Source organism: Hakea prostrata, chromosome 8 (assembly GCF_041222555.1).
Source record: "Hakea prostrata isolate BN-2017 chromosome 8, UWA_Hpros_2, whole genome shotgun sequence".
Lineage (NCBI taxonomy): Eukaryota > Viridiplantae > Streptophyta > Magnoliopsida > Proteales > Proteaceae > Hakea > Hakea prostrata.
The window spans coordinates 41044705-41067195 of NC_142607.1; the positions used below are offsets into that span (position 1 = coordinate 41044705).

The window sequence follows — 22491 nt, forward strand, 5'->3', positions numbered from 1 at the left end:
CCATCACAAATCACTTCTACAAGTCTATAGTGCTACTAAATCACTCTGGAATTTTCTGAAGGCAACAGAGTTCATACATTCGTCTCTACAACCTGCTGATGGTTGATAATGGGGAAAATGAGACTTCTAAATACTGGCTTCCTGTGCGGCCCAGTCCAGAAGGCCTTCCAAACCTTCAAAAATCTTCTAGAAAATGGTTGAAAATACACAACATCATGAAACTAGAGTTGTTGGAAATGTGCTAAAACAAATTGTATCAGGAACAAGAGTATCATATATATCCTTTGATAATGTACAAATTACAGTGATGCAGCTATGTTCTTGAAACAGGCTAAGAAAAATTTGCTTCACCATACACGAAACTAGTAGTAAAAGAAAAGGAAAAAGAATTCGTTTATACACTTAGGCTTTTCTCTTGGGTACCTTTTTTACTGTTTTGGAAGGTTCAATTAACATAATGCTCCCAATTACAGAGATTAGACAACTTTTTGTAGCTTTATTTTTGATACTAGGGACTAGGGCTCGATCCATCATAGCTGGCATGCGAAGGATCGACCAATCTAAAGACTGAATAAGTTTAGGATTCCTTGCAGAAATAATTTGGAAGACAAGCAAAAGACGAGCACTACGAAATAAGGAATTGAAAAAGAAACAAATGAAAACACATAGAGATTTACCGTGGTTCACATACCAATGTGGTGTGCTACGTCCACGGGCGAAGATGAAGAGCTTTTCACTACTATCAATCACCAAGAACAACGTTACAAGAACTCTCACAAAAACTCTAAAAAATCCTTTAGTTTATTGAGCTTTTGCCTGCAAGATGGATCGTTCAACTTCTGAGTGCAAGGTGGTAAATCTTTCAACTCCAATAATTGCACTCGGCGTTGTTTCTTGGCATTGTCGGCTCTTTCATATCCTTCTTTAAGCTTCCTCTTTGTAGACTCTAAGTTGCAACTGATGCCTTTCACTAGCTGTAATTCTTTCGTTGCACTTGCACCTTGCTACCTCCTTTTTGGATTGAACCAAGCTTTCGTCTAACCTTTTCTTCCACTTTTCGACCAGGTCCATCGCCATTTGACGGACTCTCATTGAAGGTACATCTTGAGACGATTGACAGACGCACCAATGAGGGTTTGTTTCAACGTATCAACAGAAATCACAATAACTTGTAGCCTCCTTAGAGGTTCTGTAAAACCACGAGTGATTTGTTCAAGTTGGCTTGAATCTCCTTCTTTATCCTGAAAACTTCTTGAAGGATCACAGCCTCTCCGCCACGGTTGATTCTGTAAATATTTGCAAGGAGGTCAGTGGGGGAGAGCCGCTGGTCTTTGTATTCAAGAAATTCTTCGGTATCGTCGTCACTATCATCCCTGCTCTGACAAAACCTCTTCATGGCTACCAAATGCTTAATCACCACTTACCCGTGCAAGAAGATGTATGGATCGAGAAACTCAACTGATCAAATGATCACTTAGCCTTTGCCCTAGCCCTTGAATTAGAATGAATGAAAAACTCAACTCAAGTGCAGTTGTGTCGTAAGATCACTCTTTTCGGTCTTCGGTCTTTAAATGCAAGACTCCCACTCCAGTTAGAATTTCAGTTAGGATATAATTTGCTGTAGGAAATTAACGATATCTTTGTCTGCACGAAAACCAAGTTTCTATTTCGTGGCTCCGCGTAGGATTTGTTGTACGGTGTGGGTACTATTTTTTTTGTGTAAGTAAGATTTGTTGTACGGTGTGGGTACTATTTTTTTTTATTATGTGCGGTACAGTACAGTGCACTTACACAGTATTATTATTTTTTTTTTTTGGAAAGATAACTTGTTATATGCCACTGAGTGAGTGTGAATCCAGGACCTCCCCATGGTATGGGTGGGTCTTTAACCGCTTGACTAACCCATCCTTGGCACTTAGACAATTACTCTCCACTAGAATATCGGGATGTGTCCGTCCTCTCTCTTAAATTGGGATGTAATTTTGTATATTCTAAAATTTTCAAACCTTTAAATGTAAAAATAAACTTTTATATTTATGTACATACCCCTGTTCTTTAGTTTACAACCGTTTGATTTAATTATGCTTATATGGCTTAATCCCCTGCTGCTGCCACAAATAAAATTCCCTTCAATTGGGATTTCTTTTTACTTTGGTGAATCTGGTCCTAGTGGTTGGGGGAGGGAGCACTGTGTTACGAACGATTGAGATCTTGATCTGATGAAGAGCTACAGACTTGATTGGATTGAGTCTTGGTATGGAAACCTACTAAGTGAAAATTTTTAAATTCAGAGTAAAGTAAAACTGTAAAAATGGACAATCTTGAGCCAAGTCCTATTTTCAGAAAATAAAGATGGGTTCAGAAAGCAATAAAAGGGGATAGGTGCAGAGACTCAATGGAGGCTATTTTAACTAATGGAGTTGACCGCATTGGTAGAATCGAATCCTCCTATTGAAACAAAGATGAGAGATAAATATACATACGCCTGTATACATCCTGAAATAGAATATCAAACAATTAATGACGAGTCACGTCCTTGTTGTATTTTTTATATGAAAAATGGTAAAACTATTTGGAATTGATTCCAAAGAATTGAATATTCAGTGGTTGAACGATTAACTTCCCAGTTTGATAGATCTTTTGAAGAACTTACTAAGCGGACGAGAATAAAGATAAGAGTCCCGTTCTACATGTCAATATTGACAACAATGAGTCTTTATAGTAAGAGGAAAATCCGTCGATTTTATAAATAGTAAGGGTTCAAGTCCCTCTATTCCCCACCAAAAAACTGTACAAGAGCAATCAACACAATTTGAGCCTAGGCTTCACGTTTGGGACGGTTTCTAGAACGAGGGAGCGCAGGTTCCTTAATGGAAATGGAACCATCTTCATTTTCTGCTTCATCATCACCATCTGGCACTTCCATCAACGATTGGTTAAGAGCAAGCTGGTTCATAAAATAGTTAGGTGAGCGATCAGAAAAGGAGAAAGGAGAATAGATTGATTTAATTGCCTGTATCAGGCTTTTTCTACAGCAATGTAAACAAAAATTCTTCTGAATGACCAATAAATCAGTGAAATATCTAAACTACAGTTCTTCATATTCACCAAGAAAGGCTGAGGAGAAAAAAAGACACAAATTCAACCAAATTTGAATCACTAATAGTTATGTACAAAGAAAAGAAAAAGGCTTCCCTCTTCTATGAATCTCCCATGCACATCTACAGCAGTCCAACCATTTGGGTACCTGACTTTTCGAAGTTTCATTTTCACTTGGAAAACACCATTTGGAATAATATCTGATATGTGAATAGAGGAACCTGGAGTCTACTGTTAAGAACCATTTGTTAGTCTATGGATTAAGCTTCAGCAGAACAAACCACAGTGATGCTATATATGCTGCATATTTTCATTGAAATCTGAATACAATTGACAAAGCTTTCATAATCTCTAAATTGTAATGCTACTGCCTTCACCCAAAACAGAACAACCGCAAGAAAAGAACTCAGAAAACCCTACCAAAACCCCACCCGAGAGACCCCTCTCTCCCAGCAAGCCCAACTTGCTTTCCACCCCATCATTTCTTCCCCCCCCCCCCCTCACACTTTCCTCACCCCCTCCTTTATGTGCTCACAATCCTAACAAACTCTTACACCCCTCACCAATCTTCCCTTGCCACGTGGTGCATCCTCTGTATCCCTCTGCCTCAGCATGGTTGTGGTTGCTGCCCAATACTAATCTGTCATCTGTCATTTGTTGGTTGGGTTGGCTCTTGTATTTGCTGGTTGTGATCCTACGCTTCCCTGCCTATTCCTCCGTTTGTACACCCAAAGTCACCAGGGGCTTATCATCTACCTATCTACAAATTTAAAGCATCAACTTAGCTACCATTTTGTAGAATTTTTGGGATGGCTGCAAATCAAATTTCAGAGCCGCTATTCAATGATATAACTCATGCATTTACATGCATCACCATGAATTTCCATGCACATCTACAGTGCTCTAAAATATGGTGTCTCAGTCCTGAATTTTCAAAATTCAATTTTGTCACTTTGAGAACTCTATTTAAGATGATATTTGATATGTGAATAGAGAACTTGGAATATACCTGTCTATTTACCAAAAAAAGGAAAAGTACCTATGTACTAAATCTAGGCCCCAACTTTGCTGCCATGTTAGCATATATTTGGATCATTAGGATAGCCTTCCTCTATGAGCTGCCCATGGAGAAAAGAATAAAAACTGCAGAACCAAGTAAATGCATCCTAATCTGGAAACTGTGCAGGCATCCATGTTTTTTGGTGTTTTATATTAACAAATATATAGAAACATCAAACATTATGGTTCTTCCCATAGGTTGTTCAAAATCTCTTGATGTTTTTTTCTCAACAAAAAGCCACAGCCCAATTTCCTTATCCTTAAATCTATATTCCTTTTCTTTCTTTCTTTCTCCTCATCCCTAAAAATCATACTCCTCACACTCTCCTTCAAATGCCTTCCCATAACCCCCACACTATCTCCTCCCTTGAAATCTATAACACCACCCCCCAGCAAAAAACCCCTCCCAACCAAACACATTACTCTCTCACCCACAGTCACAAGCACAGGGAGACACAAACTTGGAGATCATATTCATCCCTCCCATGTGTCGGCATTCCCTTCTTTTGATCCTTACCTGATCCCACCTCAAACCCTAAAACCTGGTGTGGAAAAAAACATTGTAATTCTTTGCATTGGTTGTTGAAAATCTTTTTTTCTCAATAGGAAAAACCCTACTTCTTTATCCTTAAATCTATACATTCCTTCTACCAAAAATAAAAAACAAAAAATCTATATATTCCTTTTCCTTCTCTTCCCTGAAAATCACACCCACAGTAACAAGCACAGGGAGACACATACTTGGAGACCATATTCGTCCCTCCTGATGTGTTAACATTTCCCTTCCTTTGATCCTCACCTGATCCCACCTCAAAACCTGATATGGTAATTGGTGGTTTCAGATGGTTTAAACACACAAGTGGTTCAACTAGAGTGAGAAGCCCCAAGGCCATGTCCCTTTCTTATATAGTTTTAGTATTTATGATATGTTTTGCAAAAAGGATACCTACGGTGGTTGGGGATGGTTTAATCGGTAATAGCCCCAAGATATTCAATATAACTGTGTTACTGCTATGGAATATGGTATTCAACTGTAAATCCTAAGTTTAATATGAAACACAATATTTCAAATTTTAACATCCCAATTATTCATCACTCCCTATCGTTATTATTCTTTTATACATTGGACGGGTTTGATGCAAGAATTCTATACTTGGCATATCATCAGGAAGACCCAATAGACTAATTTGAGTAATTTTCACACCATAAGCTCTTCGAATCTGAGTGCCCAATTTCATCATTCATGTGATCTATGTCAGAATCAGCATAGGACTATGGATTGCAGGGACTCGTACCTTAAATTGTTCATTAATAAATCTGCTAATGGCTGTTACTTTATTAATCAGATCTAGGTAATAATGGCTTCTATCCTAAGCAATCTCAAAAGGTTACACAATGTCTGCATTAAAAGGCAGAAAGCTCAAGTGAATCAAATTACGGTTTGCAGAAAAAATGGTCGACGTACCACCCCACTAAAGCTATCAGACAGGATCTTGCATAAGAATAGAACCACAACAGCAGAAACTCAATGTCTCTATTTACAGAAAGTAATAGAACACTCCCAGGATTTTCTCAGCAATAATAGCATATTTACCCCTCAGCCTAATAAAAATCTGAGCAGCATATGCTCTCCAGTCCCCAGTCAAGAAATTTTTGGGATGGCAGAGGCAGGAGTTCAAATTGGAGGAGGATTGCAGTTTTACAGAATAACAAGTCTATATCAACAAAAGCGAAAATTTGTGTTTTCTTTTACCTAGAACACATACACTGCATTTACAAAAACCACAGAGAAAAGAGGATCCTCTGAAGTCGCCAATGATGTATCACAAATGTTGGGCAGAAATGGCTCAGCTTTTAAGCTAAAATCTTACAATCGCCTGAGCCCATTTTGGACTTGCATCAAGCAACTGGTGGGTCGGATAAAAGCAAGCCAAATAGAAGAAAACAGAACCCAAACCTTAAATTTTCAGAAAGCAGTAAAAAGTTACCTCTTCAAGGAAATCCCTATCGAGCTTATCAGCAACCTTAATAGAAGTGAATATAGTAACAAGAAGGAGAGAGAGTGGGAACGCAAAAGCAAAGACAATAGTTGAAGTGCTAGCTCCAGCTCGTGGTCTCAACACTAAGCCTCTCGTACTGGGACAATAAAGGCCGCGGCGAAAGCGAATAGCAGGAGACCGGAAGGAGACAGATGATGGGAACGACGCTTGAGTTCTTCCGCCAAGGCGGAGAGAAATGGGTACCGTGCCGCCGGAGAAGATGACACTCGTCATCTTCGTGCGGTGAAGCCGACTGGATAATATCTTCGGTTCCTTTTTTATTTTCCTTTTTTTTCCCCACTGTTGTTCTGTTTACTTATTTTTAGTTTGTATGATATGTGCATCAGATTTAGGGAAAACGAGTCCGGATCTTTAAGAAAAAAATTCGAGCCACATACTTACTTATATGCTTGATGCGTGATGAATCTTAAAATATATATTTTTTTTTTTAAAGAATAAGAAGGATATTGGATTCTTATACTTCCAAGATTTTTGTTAAAAAAAAAAACAAATTGCATTGGCACTCTAAAATAGAAACATTAAAGAACTGATATTTCATTTAAAAAGTATAGAAACTTAAAATTGAATTTTTATTGAATATATTTATATAATTTTTATTGGATATATTTGTATAATTTATCACTAAAAACGATTTATTATAAGAATATTTTTTCAAATAAACAGTGATTTAATTTTTTTTTCAGTTATAAATCTAATTTTAGTATCTCTGTACTTTTTTAACATAAAGTGAGGTATTAGTACTTTTTTTTTTTTGGTTTGCCAACCCCTATTTTGTAAACATTTGGTTCAACCCACGTCGCACACCTGGCTGTGGTGGGTGAGACTTCCAGCTGGAATTTTTTGCATCCACAAAAATTCGATATTGGAACCTTGCTTAAGCGAACCAAGCTGCTTACCACTTGGACCAACCCCCGTTGGTAGGTATTAGTACTTTAATGCCTCCATTTTAGAGTGTCAGTACAATTTGCTAAAAAAAAAAAAAAAAAAAAACTTTTTTCCCTTTTATATTGAGTATATATCAAATGAACTTAAAATTTTGAGCAAAGGATCCAGCTCAAAATTTAACATTTTCAGGTTACAAGTAATTAAGTTTAGGAAATTACAAGCTACCCTATTTCTTCGAAACTGTCTCCTTACCTTTAACATATAGAATCTTTCTCTCTTCTTGTTCTTTATTATTATTATTATTATTATTATTTTTTTTCACAAATAAAAAAATTCATTCACTGAAAGTGCTATTCAAACAACGGCGTCAGCCAAGGTTTGGATATGTGTCACACTTTCAACAACTCCACTCAAATGACAACCCTAAACAAAGTATACAAGGAATTAAAAATTATATAGAATGAAATTAAACACAAATAACTCAAGCATTCTTGAGGTGAAAAAAAAATCCTAAAAAACAGCTCGGATACAAATTTAGCATGATTAGAGGAATTAATGTGTTGAATAACCTGATTATAATGAGATTAAACAATAAAATATTCAACCCCTATTCACTTGTCTTAGAAAAATCTATACCAATTGCATCAGTTTCAGTTCCTTATGATAATGCCAATACCTCTTTTGTTTAAGTGTAAACACCTAGAAGCATCAAAATTAACCTTAAGCCAATTTTAAAAATATGAAGATCTTCACCCCAAAAACACAAAGTGAAGGTTAGAAGAGGAAGAAAATCTGACGCCTGCACCTTCATTACACTTAAATTGGAGTGCCGGAATGATCAATATTATGTTGAATTTGAAATACGCATGCTGGTATCTTCAATATACAAAATTTATATTAACAAACAAGCACTGTTTTTGGACTAAACACATTAAGCAGAGGATTGCAAAATGATATCTGCAGAAATAGAGTGGCCGTTTCATGATTTGAAATTTACCAGGACATCTGTGATCGGTAGAGAACTGCACGAAGCAGCAAAAAGGACCTAGAGCTTCAGAATGAGGCCAATAGGACTGTGATCACTGCCTGTAACATCTGGAAGAATGTATGAGTCATGAACTTTGTCTGCCAAGGATTCTGAGACAAGGAAGTAATCAAGCCGCCAACCTGTGTCACACCTCACATTAGCAACTAAGATACATATGTTGGGGGAAACAGTTGCTGAGGGATTCTGGAGTGCGGAGCCTCTACCCACAGAGCAGAGGATATTGCTAGTGTCACACCCCTCAATCACACATTTAAGAGGGAGACCCACTTTTGAGCACTTACAAGGTGAATCAAAGGTGGCCACCTCCTAAACATGTGGGGGAGGGGTGTGAATGCGGGTATGCATGTGTATGTTCAGTGCCCAAGTTCAAAACACACAAACTCGCCCAGCTCATCAGCCAGCAAAGATAACACAAATCGTATATGGAGATAAGGGTCCATGCAAAAGAGACTTAAAGACAAATAGTTGCTGAAAAAGGAATCCTACCTACCATGTATGATGACCCCCTTAATTTGCAGAAATTAAGTTCACCAAGCAATAAATGAATATAATCAGAAAAGAGATCATCCAAGGGTATACCTTTATTGGTGGCACGCCCTCCATGCCTATAACCCCAGTAGGTATACCCAACAACACCTGGATGTTGTCTCCTAAATGTATCCACAAAACCTCTAGATAAGAAGTTTGTTTCGAAGGATTTCCTTTCTTCGTTTGTAAAGCCAGCACTCCTCCTATTTCCCTACAAGATAAGATAGCAGCCAGAAAGCATCATTGAACTAATGATGACAGAAGTTGACAACACGATGAAATGAGGTCAGCAATATAAGTGCAAGCACTAGCCATATAAGTGTTAAACTGTAGTCATAATTAACCCGTATTCCTTTAACCATGTAGAGCCACACAAGAAAGCATTTTAAAGGGGGTATGAAGGGAGGACAGAACTATCCCGGTAGAAAATAGTATACATCCCATCAATTTTCCACAATCAGACGAGGATTAGTAACCCAAAAGGGAGGTTGGCAGGAATACTATGAGGAATTCCCCTCAAAAGAAAAGTAGGTTCAATAACACTGCCAAAGGCTTCAAACATGGTGGGAGATCTCGCGAGATCTCAGATATCTCGCTATTTTGACATAGTGAGACGAGAGGAGAGGCGAGATCTGCGAGATGGGAGATCTCACCACATCTCGCCGAGATCTCGCTGAGATCTCGCTGCAACCATAAAAAATTTCCAGAAACTTGAATTTTTGTCGAAATTTGTTGGGGATTCAACTTCTAAACATCTTTAAGACATCTACAACATCAAATTATCATCATTCAAGCCTATTTCAACTAGATCTACAACAAAGGTAAGATTTTCCCCCCAAATTTGAATTTTTTCAAATAGAATATTCTACAATGGGTGTGTGAGTTTAGTGTAAATATATGTTGATCCACAAGCTTTGATCTAACTTTCATGGAGACCAATTTAATGTGACATTTAAACCTATATGTGACATACTATAGTGATGAGTTGACTTGGGAGTCATATATGGCCACCGTTCAGAATCAGTTGATGCAGAATCGCTGAGTGATACTCTTGCTTGTCTTGTAATCTTATTACTCACATACTCTTGTGATTGTGATTGTGAGCTTATGGATTATGATTTATGACTTACTAAAAGTCTAAAACTTCTTATGGTTGTAAAATCTTGAAGCCATTTAAGTTCTTTGATAGTTTGATGTGTAATGTATTTAATACTTTATAGTTGATAACATGAATTACTTGATATCTCTACATTTCGGTTTTACACATAGGGTTGACTAAGAAGACGTAGTTAGGGTTATTTTCTCACAATTCTAAGGCCACCAATGTGTTCAAAAGGCCTTAAATAGACTAAATATCAAATTTCAGCCCAACCGGGGCCCCAAAACCCACCGAGATGGGTCACCGAGATTACGCCAAAATTTTGGTAGATCTCGACCGAGATCTCGCCATCTCGGTCGAGATCTCTCTATTTTGGAGTGGCGAGATCTCGCTCTCGAGCGAGATCTCCCACCATGGCTTCAAATATCTCTTAGCAACATCTGCACCTGCTATAAGGTCTTCCAATCAGGCTTCACCAGGTGAATTTGGGCCTACAATGATGCTCCAAGAGGCAAAAAGACTGCAAATGTGGGTTGATAACCAAATTGATCTGCAGCAATGTCTACTTCTTGGTGCAGGAATAGTGGTTCTGCAAACATGAATACGCCAATACATGGTACTTCATACTGAAACACAGATCTTTCAATCCTATATTTATACCCAATTATTCTTACAGCCTTTGCCTTTAAAATTTTGTTTCTCCTTATCCAAATTACAGAGTTAATTGCCAGGTTCTCTTCTAGTTCTAATCATTGGAGTATTAGGGTTATCCTGTGGAAGAATGACGTTTTATATTCTCATCCTCTACAGCCACACGTTACGACACTCTGCAACCTTTCATTTTTTTTTTTTTTTTGGGGTGGGGGGGGGGGGGGGGACATGAAATACTTTCAGTTTGTGCTGGCCTACCAGCACTAAAGATCAGGGTGGATTGAAAACATAGTAATCTCATAAAATGGAAGTATCAGGATATCAGTTTGTCAAGCCAACAGGGATCTGGTCTGAAGTATGAAATTTCCATGCCTCTTTTCCTAGTTTCCCCCCTGTACCTCAAATAAAATCTTCATATCCCTTGTACCTCAAATTGTTAAGTCCCCGAATACAGTAGCTTAACAATGGTGAATCGACACAAGGAAGTAGTAGTAATAATAGACTTTTATTGAATATTGAACTAGAAACAGAGCACACTACCAGCAGTAGGTGTACCTACAGCTACCCGAGAGCAATAGCCCTCACCCTTACTTCCCCCTGATAACTCAAAAGCATATCCTAACCTACACTCCCTTCCCCTTATTAATAGTAAATACTTACCTACAACATCCCTCAATAGAATCACCCCAAATCCATTCCTATAATGCAGTCTGTATCTCAACAGAATCACCCCAAATTCATTCCTATAAGGCAGTCTATATCTCTCAACTGTTTCCTTCCATTCTTGGCTGCTGTGCAGCAGATCTTGTATCTCTCTTGCCATGCCTGTGAGTATAGACTCATGAGATAAGGGGTCTATCATCCTCAAATAGAGGACGAGAAGGGCTGCCAGAAAATTCAAATAAAGATCCAGATTCCAGAAAGACCAATTTTACCAGGATCCTGAACGATATACATGAGCTGTACAAACTGAATCTATCCATCTCTAGACTCTTTAAAATATCTTTTCCGGAGAAGAAAGGACAAAATCCCAAACATTCTTGAAATAAACCCTAATATTAATTGGCACATCTCAAGCTCACAACTTATAACCATGTCTCTAAGTATGTTGAATGTCTATCAGAAAGATACTGCAATACTTTTGAATTATGTTGACATTCAAAAAGAATAGTATCCTACAGTTTTTATTGACAATGACTGATAAATAAGCTGATGCAGTTAGGCTTCTACAAATCAATAATAAGCTCTTACAGAAAACCAAAAAACCTTAAAGGATTTAATGATTCCAATATCAGATGACTTACAGCAGGGTCGTAAATATCTATCTCTTGATGTGCACAGTTCAGATCACCGGTCAGAATGACAGGCTTTGTTTTTTCTAGTTCCTGTATCATGTGCAATATCAATCACCAAAAAACCATCTGGAATAGAGCACCAGCCATTTATTTGCAGGAACTATGCGCAGAAGAAATGTAAAAAATAAAAAATAAAAAGAGAATGTACTGTATGTATGATTCTTCAACAAGAATCCAATAAGACAGGCTCAAAGCCGAGGAAAGTTGAACCATACCAACAGCTATATACTTGGCTGCAAAATGGATGGCAATTTGTCCGTGGGATTGAAGAACTATTACAAAAAAAAGCAGCATACACAATTTAAGCATAAATACGACTACTGATTAAGTGATTATACACTTTGCTCCACATTTCATTCATATCAGCTTTTGTCCAAATGCATTTAAGTGGCATGTGACACTCTGATGTGACATCTCCAGAAATGAATTACTTGATGATCGAATTAATGAATTTGTCTTCAACTCCCTCCCCACTTTATTTCTCCTTTCACATGCAAATACAGGTTTTGACCGCAGAATCATGTACAGAATTTTGAAGATCATCCTTGGTGAGTTGGTAATGTGCTCACTAGCTGAACACTTGGTCACAGGTTCAACTGCTGGAAACAGCCTCTTTTGGAACAAGGTGAGGCTGCATATATTTGACCCCCCCAAGACCATGATGAACATGAGCGCCTTGTGAACTGGGTACAACCTATTTTAATTATGGTAGTATGGTACAAAACTATAGATTTTGCAACCAACCTAAAGATCAAACATGTCACTAGACTTGGTAGATAAAAACTTTTACACTAATTAATTCTTGTTTAAAGCTTGAAATTCTTGGCCTAGTCAACAACAACAAAGCAAACTCTTTTGAGAGACAATGGAAGAAGCAGGAAAGTAGCTCAGACTGAGGGAAGCAAAAATTAGGGCACTAGTTGAACTACTTAACATTCCCCAATGATGATAAGCTATCTTTTTGAGTACGTCATTCAAATACATGCAACGCGGAAAATATTGCTTTCTCACTGTAATACTTGATAATACAAAAGTAAACCAAAGGAATCTTAGGGGCAACACTAACACAGAAAACTAACACAGGAGGTTCAAAGAAGATATACTACTTCAACCATTGATCTGAATTAGACTTTAAAATGTAATAAACAAAGTAGAATGATGGCAAGCTTTCTTCATATAATATATTTGGTAAAGGAGGAGATATGGGGATGAAAAAAAAAGAAAAGAATTTGCTCAGTTTGTGACCTAACTAAAATGGAAGAAAGAAGACTCGGCTGGCAATTTTCTCCAGCAAAAATCATTATAGAGAAGATAGATAGGGATTAATATAATGTAGATATCTTTCACTGAAGACAGAAAATACAAGCACTTACTTTCATGTGGTTGCTAAGATCCTCATCCCATTGTGTAACCCTGTATGTCTAAGTTCAAAAGGAAACCCCTTAGACCAGGAAAACTTGCAGCAGAAAAATTTAGTCATAACCAATATAAATTATCAAAATAAAAAAGAAACGAACAAAAACCATGAGGCAATAAGTATAGTACCAGCCTTCTCAATCCATCTCCAGAATTTGGAACATACGCACATATCAAATAAAATGAGTCAAACTCCACTGTCACAAGCCTTCCTTCAGTATCATGATCAGCTTTATCAAGCCCATACGTCACCGAGCATGGCTTTATCTGTCAAATAGATGTGTTGGCTCCAACCAGTAGATGAATAAACAAGTAGCCAAAAATCAAAATATAAAAAGAAAAAGAAAATGTAAATTCTGTTATAAAAGAATAGAAAATTACACAGTAATGAATCCAATCATGAAACTTAATACCTCAAGGCATCACCATATACAAAATGGATTCAATCAATAAGATAAATATAAGATGAGCACGTGAAGTTCAATCCAATCTCAACAAAGGAGAGAACTCAGAGTCAGATTTGGTTATTCAGTTGTCTTGGGGAGAAAACTAGCTAAGATGTTTTAATTAAATTAGCTGCTATGTCAGTTACAAGATATTAGTTAGTCTTCAGTTAGTTTCTTTCCAATTATTGTTAATTACAAATTGTAAAAGGTACTACACCATCTTTGCGGTTCTTTTGGTTTATTCCCTAGTTATGGCAAGCAGTCCACTTGATGTGAGAGCTTTAAGAGCTTGATTAAGAGTTGTTGGGGGGAAAGGAAAAGGTTTTGTATTTGAGTTGTGCGATAGTGCAGAAAGAGATACAAAGGTCTGTGAGAAATAGACCAAGGCCTTGGTCATATCCCTTCCGTCTCTTCTTCCTTCTTTTGCAAGGAGAAGCTATGCATAATTCTAGGATGCCCAAACACTGCAGCAGTAGATCCATTCATCTATCAAGTTTCCTCAAGTCCCTAAGAACATTATCATGAACCTTTTGGGATTCGGTTACTCTCCTTGGAGGCCATCTCCTGATTGAGTGTTCGACAAGGCACTGAAAGATGACACCTATAATATTCCAATCTAATGGTTCGATGAAAATAAAAAATCTCATATTCCAGATGAGCCAAAAGCCATCTCGTTACAGGACCTGATTATGCCAAACCATGGACCCGAATGACCTGAATTTGTAGTTTATTTCAAACCTTGGAACCATCTTTGTTTTCCTTTGAGTAGATGCTCACAGTGGGTACGAAAAGAGATACTGAAGCCCCTCGCTCATCATTGTAGCTTAACCTACGCACTCTACTGTTGTGGCTTTCTGAACCTATCATATATGCAACTCCAAATCTCCATCCAATGGAGAAATATTAAGAGGCAAAAAAAGGGAAAAAGGAAAAAAGTAAGAATAACAGAAACGGAAAATGGGAAGGTAAAAACCCTAACTTCTTTTATGACCACAAGAGAACAGCATGACTGACTTTTAATTGGTTCTCTTGCTTGTGAATTGTGATGCTTATATAATCATTGGTATTTTCAAGGGGTGAAGTAGAAGACTCTAATAAAGGTGCAGAGCAAAAGAGACCAGATGAGAGACTACAGAGAGAAATCTAAGGCTCAAAGGAGCAAAGAAAGAGAGAAAAGATGATTAAGAATTGAAAGCAGAACCCAGGGATGCCCAAAAAAAATGATACCAAGGAGTCAAAGATGTTCAAAGCAATTGCAAGACTCCTAAGGTGGTTGTAAAGGGAAAAGGTCAATCTTTCTTCCAATTTGGTTTCTCTGGTTATTTTTCATCCTCCACATGTACAGAAAAAGCCTGTGCACAAAACCGGAGATCGAATAGAGGATGACAAATTCATGCTTCCTTGGGTTTGGGCAGCGGAGACAGAGTGAGATTTTCATCTGATATATGGGTTTTTTCCTAACCAACTAGATTAAAATACCACAAATGTCATTTTTCAGTGCCTCACTGGACGCTCATTGGGATATGTTCTCCAAGGAGAGGTCCCAAGTCCAACCTTCTGAGTTTTGCCATGTCAAGGGGACTTAATGTTGGCCACAGTTGCCTCTGATACCAAACGATGTGTGGCTAACTCAATGACCTTGTAACCAACGTTAAAGGTCAAGGTACCAACGAACAGGAGGTTCTAACACTTTGCTGTGGAAACAGAGTACTAGAAAATCACCCATGTTGATAAGGTCTTCAACACACTAGGCGTACACTTCCGAGCTGATATTCTGTCACAGTAAAGAGCACGAATAACAGTTGAAAACTGGCAGAACAGAAGGTGGGTCAAGCTCGCGAATAGCAACTGATGTCAAAGTTAATAAACTAGGCATGGAAAACCCAGCTGAGGATAGAAAACCTAAGACTGATCAACTCTTCAAACACCCACCAGTCTTGATAGGTGTACAAGTTATGCCATGATATTAAGATAAGACAGTATGACTCCAATTAGGAACCTACAAACACCAGTCAACATCAGCCAGTGACTAGACCTATTCCTACATTTGACAGAGGTATAATTATGTGGGAAATTTATTCTATCTATCAAGTTTAAGAATTAAGTCAGTTTTGTTCTTCAAAGACACTTGACTTTTTCCTATGTTTTTATGTAGCCTCAGACTTGAAGGCCAGTTACAGGATCAAACAGTTGGATTCAGCAGGCAAGTTAGAGCTTCTCAAGCTCTGCAGTTAGGGCTGTAGGGGCTATGGGGGCTGTTTAGGGTTTTTGAATGTATACGGAAGAGTGGGATAGGTGCAGCTAAGGCTTATAGGCTTGGGGTTGCAGAAATCCTGGTTCAGTTTCTAGTCTAGGGTTTAGGGGAAATCTGGGGTTTCTAGGGGGTGGCCCAGGTTAGAGTTCGGGTCTAAGGTTGAGGAGGGGAGGGGATAAAGAAACCACCAGGTAGTGGGATTCAGGTGAAGGATTGGAGAGATCTAGGATATGGGGGAGCTAGAGTTATTAAGTTTTGGGGAAAAGGTGGTGATCACAAGCTAGGGGAGGAGAAAAGAGATGTGGATATTAAGGTTAGAGGGAAAAAAGGACGCCATAGTTCTGGGTAACTTGATTTCTGATATTTCAAGAGTCATTGCACACAGGATTATACCATCTCTTGTAAAATATTATTAGTCATCCAAAACAACCAAAACCTCCTCAATCCCCACTAGGCTACTAGCTCTGAACATTATCAATCATCCTTCTTTTCCTATTATCACCTGCTACTACTTCCCTTTATATTTCAGAACCAAGTACCTAACCAGTTAACCTAACAACGACAGCCTTACCACATCCCCAGCTCCATCAAAATCCTTCAAACAAAGTGTCTCCCATCAACTATAAATAGTGAAATCTTGTGTAATTACATTTCAGAAACTACTAACAACCATATCAAGACCATTAGCCATAAGCAAAACTTGATGAATTGAAATAATCAATAATGATTATAATATGGGGAACAAGATTAGAAATGGTGGAGAAACCTAAAGGTCTACCACAAATCAGACAACCATACTGCACTTTTTGTGTAAACGTGATAAGAAAAGAATATACACACCCGAGAGATAATTGCAGTGCCAGAGTACCCAAGCTTGGAGACACTACATGTCCAGAAGCTGTTGTCATAGCCAGATACAAAAGACTGCTTGATGTCCAAAACATGCTTCTCCTATAGTCAGAAACAGATGGTGCAACATAAAAATTGAGAACCAATTAAATGAAGATAAACAAAACAAGAGTTGCTACAACAAAAATAGAGAAAATGTCAAAGGTAACAATGTCAATGCAAGTAGAAAAAAGCATAAGAAAATGGACAAATGTACTTTATGTTTGGAGATTACATAGACCAATTAATTGGAAAGGAAACATTATAGTATCATACCAACATACAATTACCCATGGTAGAATAGAAATTTCAAAACCTCAAGGGAATTTTTGATACATTATTTCCACTTCTCTGGTAAATGTAAAAGAAAGCTTCTCCATGGGAGAATTAAGACAATTCCTTTTCATTAAATGCCTTCCACTTCTCAGGTAGATGTGAAAGAAAGCTTTTCTATGGGAGACATTACATACAACAATCTAGGGGAGATGGACAAACTCTCCATTGACAATTTATTTGCCCCAATCTTATCCATACTTTGTTTCAAAATACTATCTATGGTCAACCAACTTTCACTTAGTGATAAGCATGCATTTACCATTATTTATTTGATTTAATTCCCCATACTTATTTAATTTAAGAGAGCTAATTGAGTATTTTTGTGTATTTTTCAGGAATAAGGTGATTTTGGATATTAGAGATAATATGGAGTAAAGTTGGCAAATATATTAGATATTGGTGGATTTTAAATCATGGCATTCAATCTTGCTGCTCAAGAAATCATGAAAAGTGAGATCTTAGCCAAATTGGAAATAGGTGGAGGTCTAAGCACCAAAATTGGTAATAAATCTGAAAATCGGGTAAACAGACCTACATTCAGTATTTTGGGCATATCTCTCTCGTATGAGCTTGGATTTCGGTGATTCAAGATGCTATGGAACGATATCGAAAATATCTACAACTTTCTAGTTTTGAGTTTTTCCAAAATCCGAACGAATAAAGGTCGAATCTACGAGTAAAGAGAGGGCATTCATTGTGTGCGGGAGACATAAAAGAGAAGTCAACCACAGAGAAGAGAGGAAAAACAGCGAATGCGGCTCTCATCTCTCATTGCTGAAGAAGAAGACCACATCTCTCTCTCTCTCTCTCTCTCTCTCCCTATGTTTCATCTTTATTTTTCTTATGAACTTTGTGATAATGAGTAGCTAGTTCCTTTTCTTTGGGATGTAGATGAACCATGCTTATTTCATTAATTTGATTGTTTTTATATCTTCTAGTTGATTGTGTTTGAGTTTGGCCAAAGATGTTCTATAGCTCAACAAACTAAGCGTGCCAAGCTTCCGCGAAGGACGATAGTCTTGCGAAGATAGGGCATACCTAGGAAGACCATCCCTAATTTGCTTTGAAGTGTAGAGTTATATCGTTAGGGAAAAGCATTGGGGATTCGAAATCCCAATGATCTTCACATATTCATAGTTAACGTTTTGCATTAATTAGTAGATTTAGTTTAAATTTAGTTTTGTTGAATTCAATCTTAGTGACTTAGCCTTTTAGTTCCCCATAGTTCGACCCCGTACTTTCTGCTTGCTAGATTAGTATAGGATTTTATTTTCGATTGGTTAGCGACACGATCACTTAGAAACTTAAATAGGAAACTCGAACACTAAGGCATAATCTAATCCTTAACTAAATAAGGTAACAAAAACTGACAAGGAAACTGACTCAAAACAGGACTCAAACATTTGATAACAATTAAAATAAACAAATAAAGACATTTATTAACCAATCCCATATAGGCCCAACCCGGAGCTTATTTCCAATAAAATAAGCTAAATAAAGTGATTAACCTGCATCAGAAGGTATATCACACGAAGAGAATTGATTGGACATCCAGGATCCATGTAGCTGACCGAAATTAGTTGGGAGGAGGATATGTTGTTAGTTTTGTAGGACGTATATCACACAAATTTCAATGTAACATATAATAGATGGTGGATACCATCACAAATCACTTCTACAAGTCTATAGTGCTCCTAAATCCTCGTCTAACTTGGAATTGATCATAGCACGCCATTAATAGAATGAAGCAGATCACTCTGGAATTTACTGAAGGCAACGAAGTCCATACACTCGTCTCTACAACCTGCTGATAGTTGATAATGCTATCAAAACATAAAAGAGGAAAATGGGACTTCTAAACACTGGCTTCCTGTGTGGCCCAATCCAGAAGGCCTTCCAAACCTTCAAAAATCTTCTAGAAAATGGTTGAAAATATACAACATCAGAACATTGGCTGAAATCAAATAGATGGATGAAACATAAGGGAAATTTCCTACATTAATATAATATCTTGCTCCAATACTTGACAAGCAGTCAACACAGACCATACCACATCCACCCAATGGTTGAAATTGCCATATCACCACAACATGTAGAAAGTAGGGGGACCATGGAAGATGAAGGTGATCCTATTCAGGCTCAGGTATGACATTTTTCTGGTGTCCGGACAATCTCATTTTCTACCATTAAATATCCGGTTTAAATAAGGCCCCTCCAACTGTGTGCTCACTTTAACCAACCCCCTCCCCAAATAAAAAATAAAGGAGTTAAAACAGCTATGTAAATCAAGGATATACGGGTATGTGTACTTGCCTGTAGTTTGGTCTCTTGCAAGCACAGCACATCAAAATTTTCCCTTTTTGCAAATTCAACAGCAGAGAATGCTTCTCGTTTCAGCAAAGCTTTTAAGCCATTAACATTCCAAGACATTAGCTTCACAGATGGTACATCATTAGTTAGAGGAGGAGGCCTCATTATTCTGGGATTATATGCTACCCAACCTGGCTGGGGCTTCTTGTGAGCAAACATTGTCCATGGTTCACTAGGAGTGGTGGATAGATTGACTCCATCATTGGCTATTTTATCTTCATCAGAAATATGTGAAGTTTGACCTCTTACTCTCTTACCTACCATCAATAAACATAGAAAAATCTCATTAGTCTGGTATATCACTTAATCTAATTAAATGACACATCAAACAAACAAATTCACAGAACACTACCAGAAAGCACATGTTCTCAATCATATCATTAAAGAAACAAAATAACAAGATACAAACATTTTCAGAGATAATTACCCGTACGTCCATCAATTTTGATTGGCATGTTCTGTTTTTTGGTCAAAGATTTAGAAGTGACTTCAGTACTGGCAACCTCAATAGAAAGTGATTTTGCCCTCCTCTTATACTGTTGAATTTCTGAAGTTTTTGAAACAGTACTCAAACTCTGAACCTGATCTTGGCCAGATGGATTAATAGGCTTCCGTTTTGACAGATTACCAGCAGAAAGTTTAGGCTCTGTCATAGCAATCAGTTGTTTTTTTGCTACTGAAATTTGAGCTGCACATTCTAGAAAATTCCAAGTCAGTAAAACTGAGAGATCCTCCTTAATAAGCACTATGAGATAGAGATGAAGATCAGATTTAATTTGAGCAACAGAGTAAGATACCATCATCATTTTCAGCTAGGAAGCACTTTAAGGCTGATTGAAGATCACACTTACGACCTCTAGTGGGAATCCCGACCCTCCTGAAATTTGTTATGCACCATAATATAACTGAGATCAGGAAAAAGTTCTTATATTTTCAATATTATATATTCAACTGAACTCAGAACCAGATTTCATGATAAGAATTGCTCATAGAAGGAAGTACTCCCCAGAAATGTCCAACATACAATGAGATATTTAATCATGAAACTAGAGCTGTTGGAAATGTGCTAAAACAAATTGTATCAGGAACAAGAATATCATATATATCCTTTGATTATGTACAGATTGCAGTGACACAGATATGTTCTCGAAACAGGCTAGGCAAAATTTGCTTCACTACACACGAAACAAGTAGTAAAAGAAGAGAATTCGTTTCTACAGTATGGCTTTTTTCTTGGGTACCTTAATATTGTTTTCAGTTCTTGTACTGTCATTTTCTCCAGTCTAGAAAGGTCGTCCCTAATTTCTTGAATTTCATATGAATTATATGCCTCCAAGTTATCCTGCATATCAACAAACAATCACCAGTGAAAACCACCTGTTTTTGCCAACTACATAAGGTTCAATATTGCTGTTACAACATGGAAAATTAAGCTGTGAATCCAATAACCTTTGCTAGGTTCTCCCTAGAATGCGGATTACCCCCAGATGATCTCAATGTCATATCTTTCTTGGTTTTAACCATTTGTGTTGCAGATGATAAGTGACTCGAAAGTAGACGTTCAGACTTCAGTGATATTGTTTTTGATAAAAAGTTAGCTCCAGAACTCCATTTTCTCGGAGCAACTGCAAAACTAGAAGACACAAAAGCTCAAAACTAGATTCCCCATCACATACCAAACACAACTCGATATTCTTCATCATATATCAACAAAAAGGGGAGGAAATAACTATTTTTATCAACTCCACCCCACAAAAGAATCAGAAAGTGATAGAGAAAAGAAAGAAGAAACCAAATTATGTAACTTACAAAACTCTGCTAATCAGCATTGCGTAAGGAAAATACCCTAAGAATTGCAAAATGGCAAAGGTGCTCCACCATTAGGGCTTTAAAAATACAAGGGAAAATTTTCCTTTTGAAAACCAACCAAGGTTCGGATTTCTGAAACAGGAACCTTCTCCAGCCGAGAGAAAAAAATCTGGAACCCTAAGTTTCTATGACTATTCAGTGTATTTATTAACAGAAAAAAAAACGGATAAATAAGAAGTTGTTACAACTTGCAAGAACATGATTTGTAACTAAAAATGAGAGTGGAGTGGAGAATTTGAATGCAAAGAGAAACATAAAGGGAATGGTGCGTAGGACAAGCAGAGAGAAGCGCAGGTTACCGGCACCGTCCGTTTAACCGCCAAAATGGGGACCAGTCAATGACGAATAAACAAAATCAAATTGGCAGTGTAAGTTCGATGAAGAATGGCTTCTGACCACTTCAATCGAACGGCTGCATGTGGAGTTACAGTGGTGGACGTCCGATGAGGATCTTGCTGGTGACTGTATCATGTAACTTGGACAAAGCCAGGATGTAACATCGAGGTATCAAGTAATAATTAGGAGTGCAACTTTGATTTACTTGTTAACAAAATTTTGAATATAAACTTTTTTTTGTTGAATAAAGATATCAATGGGAGAGGTTTTCAATTTCCATCACCAAAGCAATGGGAGACTTTCAGAACTCAATACAGAATTATGGAGTATGAATTTATTTATGTTTAATGCAACACTATCAACTTAATGAATATTTTATCATTTTGTATGAGCTTGAATCATTTTATAGAATACAATGAGTTTTCTATCCATCATGGTTTTCGTTAAAAATTTTCTCCAATAAGAGACCTAAAATTCCAAAAAAATATGAGAAGAAAATTGAAGAAATTTCAAATTTTGAGGAAGGCGAGCATGGTCCCCTGACCCAATGTAGCTCTGCTCATGCTTGTATTAAATTCAGTTGTCAAGGTCAATTCTCCATGGGATGTTTACGTGGACTTCAAGATGCCTTTTTATTTAAATGTTATCTTTGATATGCTTCTAGCACAATGATGACAATTTTTATGTAGAAATAGTGGAGATTTTAGATTCGAACATTTGTCTATCCATATCTTCCCCTTCCCATTTGTTGGGTTTATGAGCCCCCAATTTGTGTGACCGGCCTAATGATGA

At 37.4% G+C, this 22491-nt stretch overlaps 1 protein-coding gene across 5 annotated transcripts; it reads right to left on the reverse strand.

Moving 5' to 3' along the window:
- Positions 1–7618: 7618 nt before the first annotated feature.
- Positions 7619–21759, reverse strand: ARP (apurinic endonuclease-redox protein). 5 transcript variants are annotated; one of them, XM_089165168.1, is made up of 12 exons: positions 21304–21648; positions 20944–21127; positions 20736–20836; positions 20292–20371; positions 19928–20191; positions 19438–19751; positions 16741–16851; positions 13330–13467; positions 13158–13205; positions 11734–11814; positions 8731–8890; positions 7619–8270 (listed from the first exon to the last, which is right to left on the reverse strand). In XM_089165168.1, the coding sequence occupies exons 1-12, from the start codon at positions 21321–21323 to the stop codon at positions 8149–8151; spliced, it is 1623 nt and encodes a 540-aa protein (XP_089021294.1). In that variant the 5' UTR covers positions 21324–21648; the 3' UTR covers positions 7619–8148. The 5 variants fall into 5 exon arrangements, with proteins under 5 accessions (XP_089021294.1, XP_089021295.1, XP_089021293.1 ...); XM_089165169.1 differs by having other exon boundaries at positions 7624–8270; positions 19922–20182; positions 21304–21647; XM_089165167.1 differs by having other exon boundaries at positions 7625–8270; positions 19922–20191; positions 21304–21647.
- Positions 21760–22491: the final 732 nt, after the last annotated feature.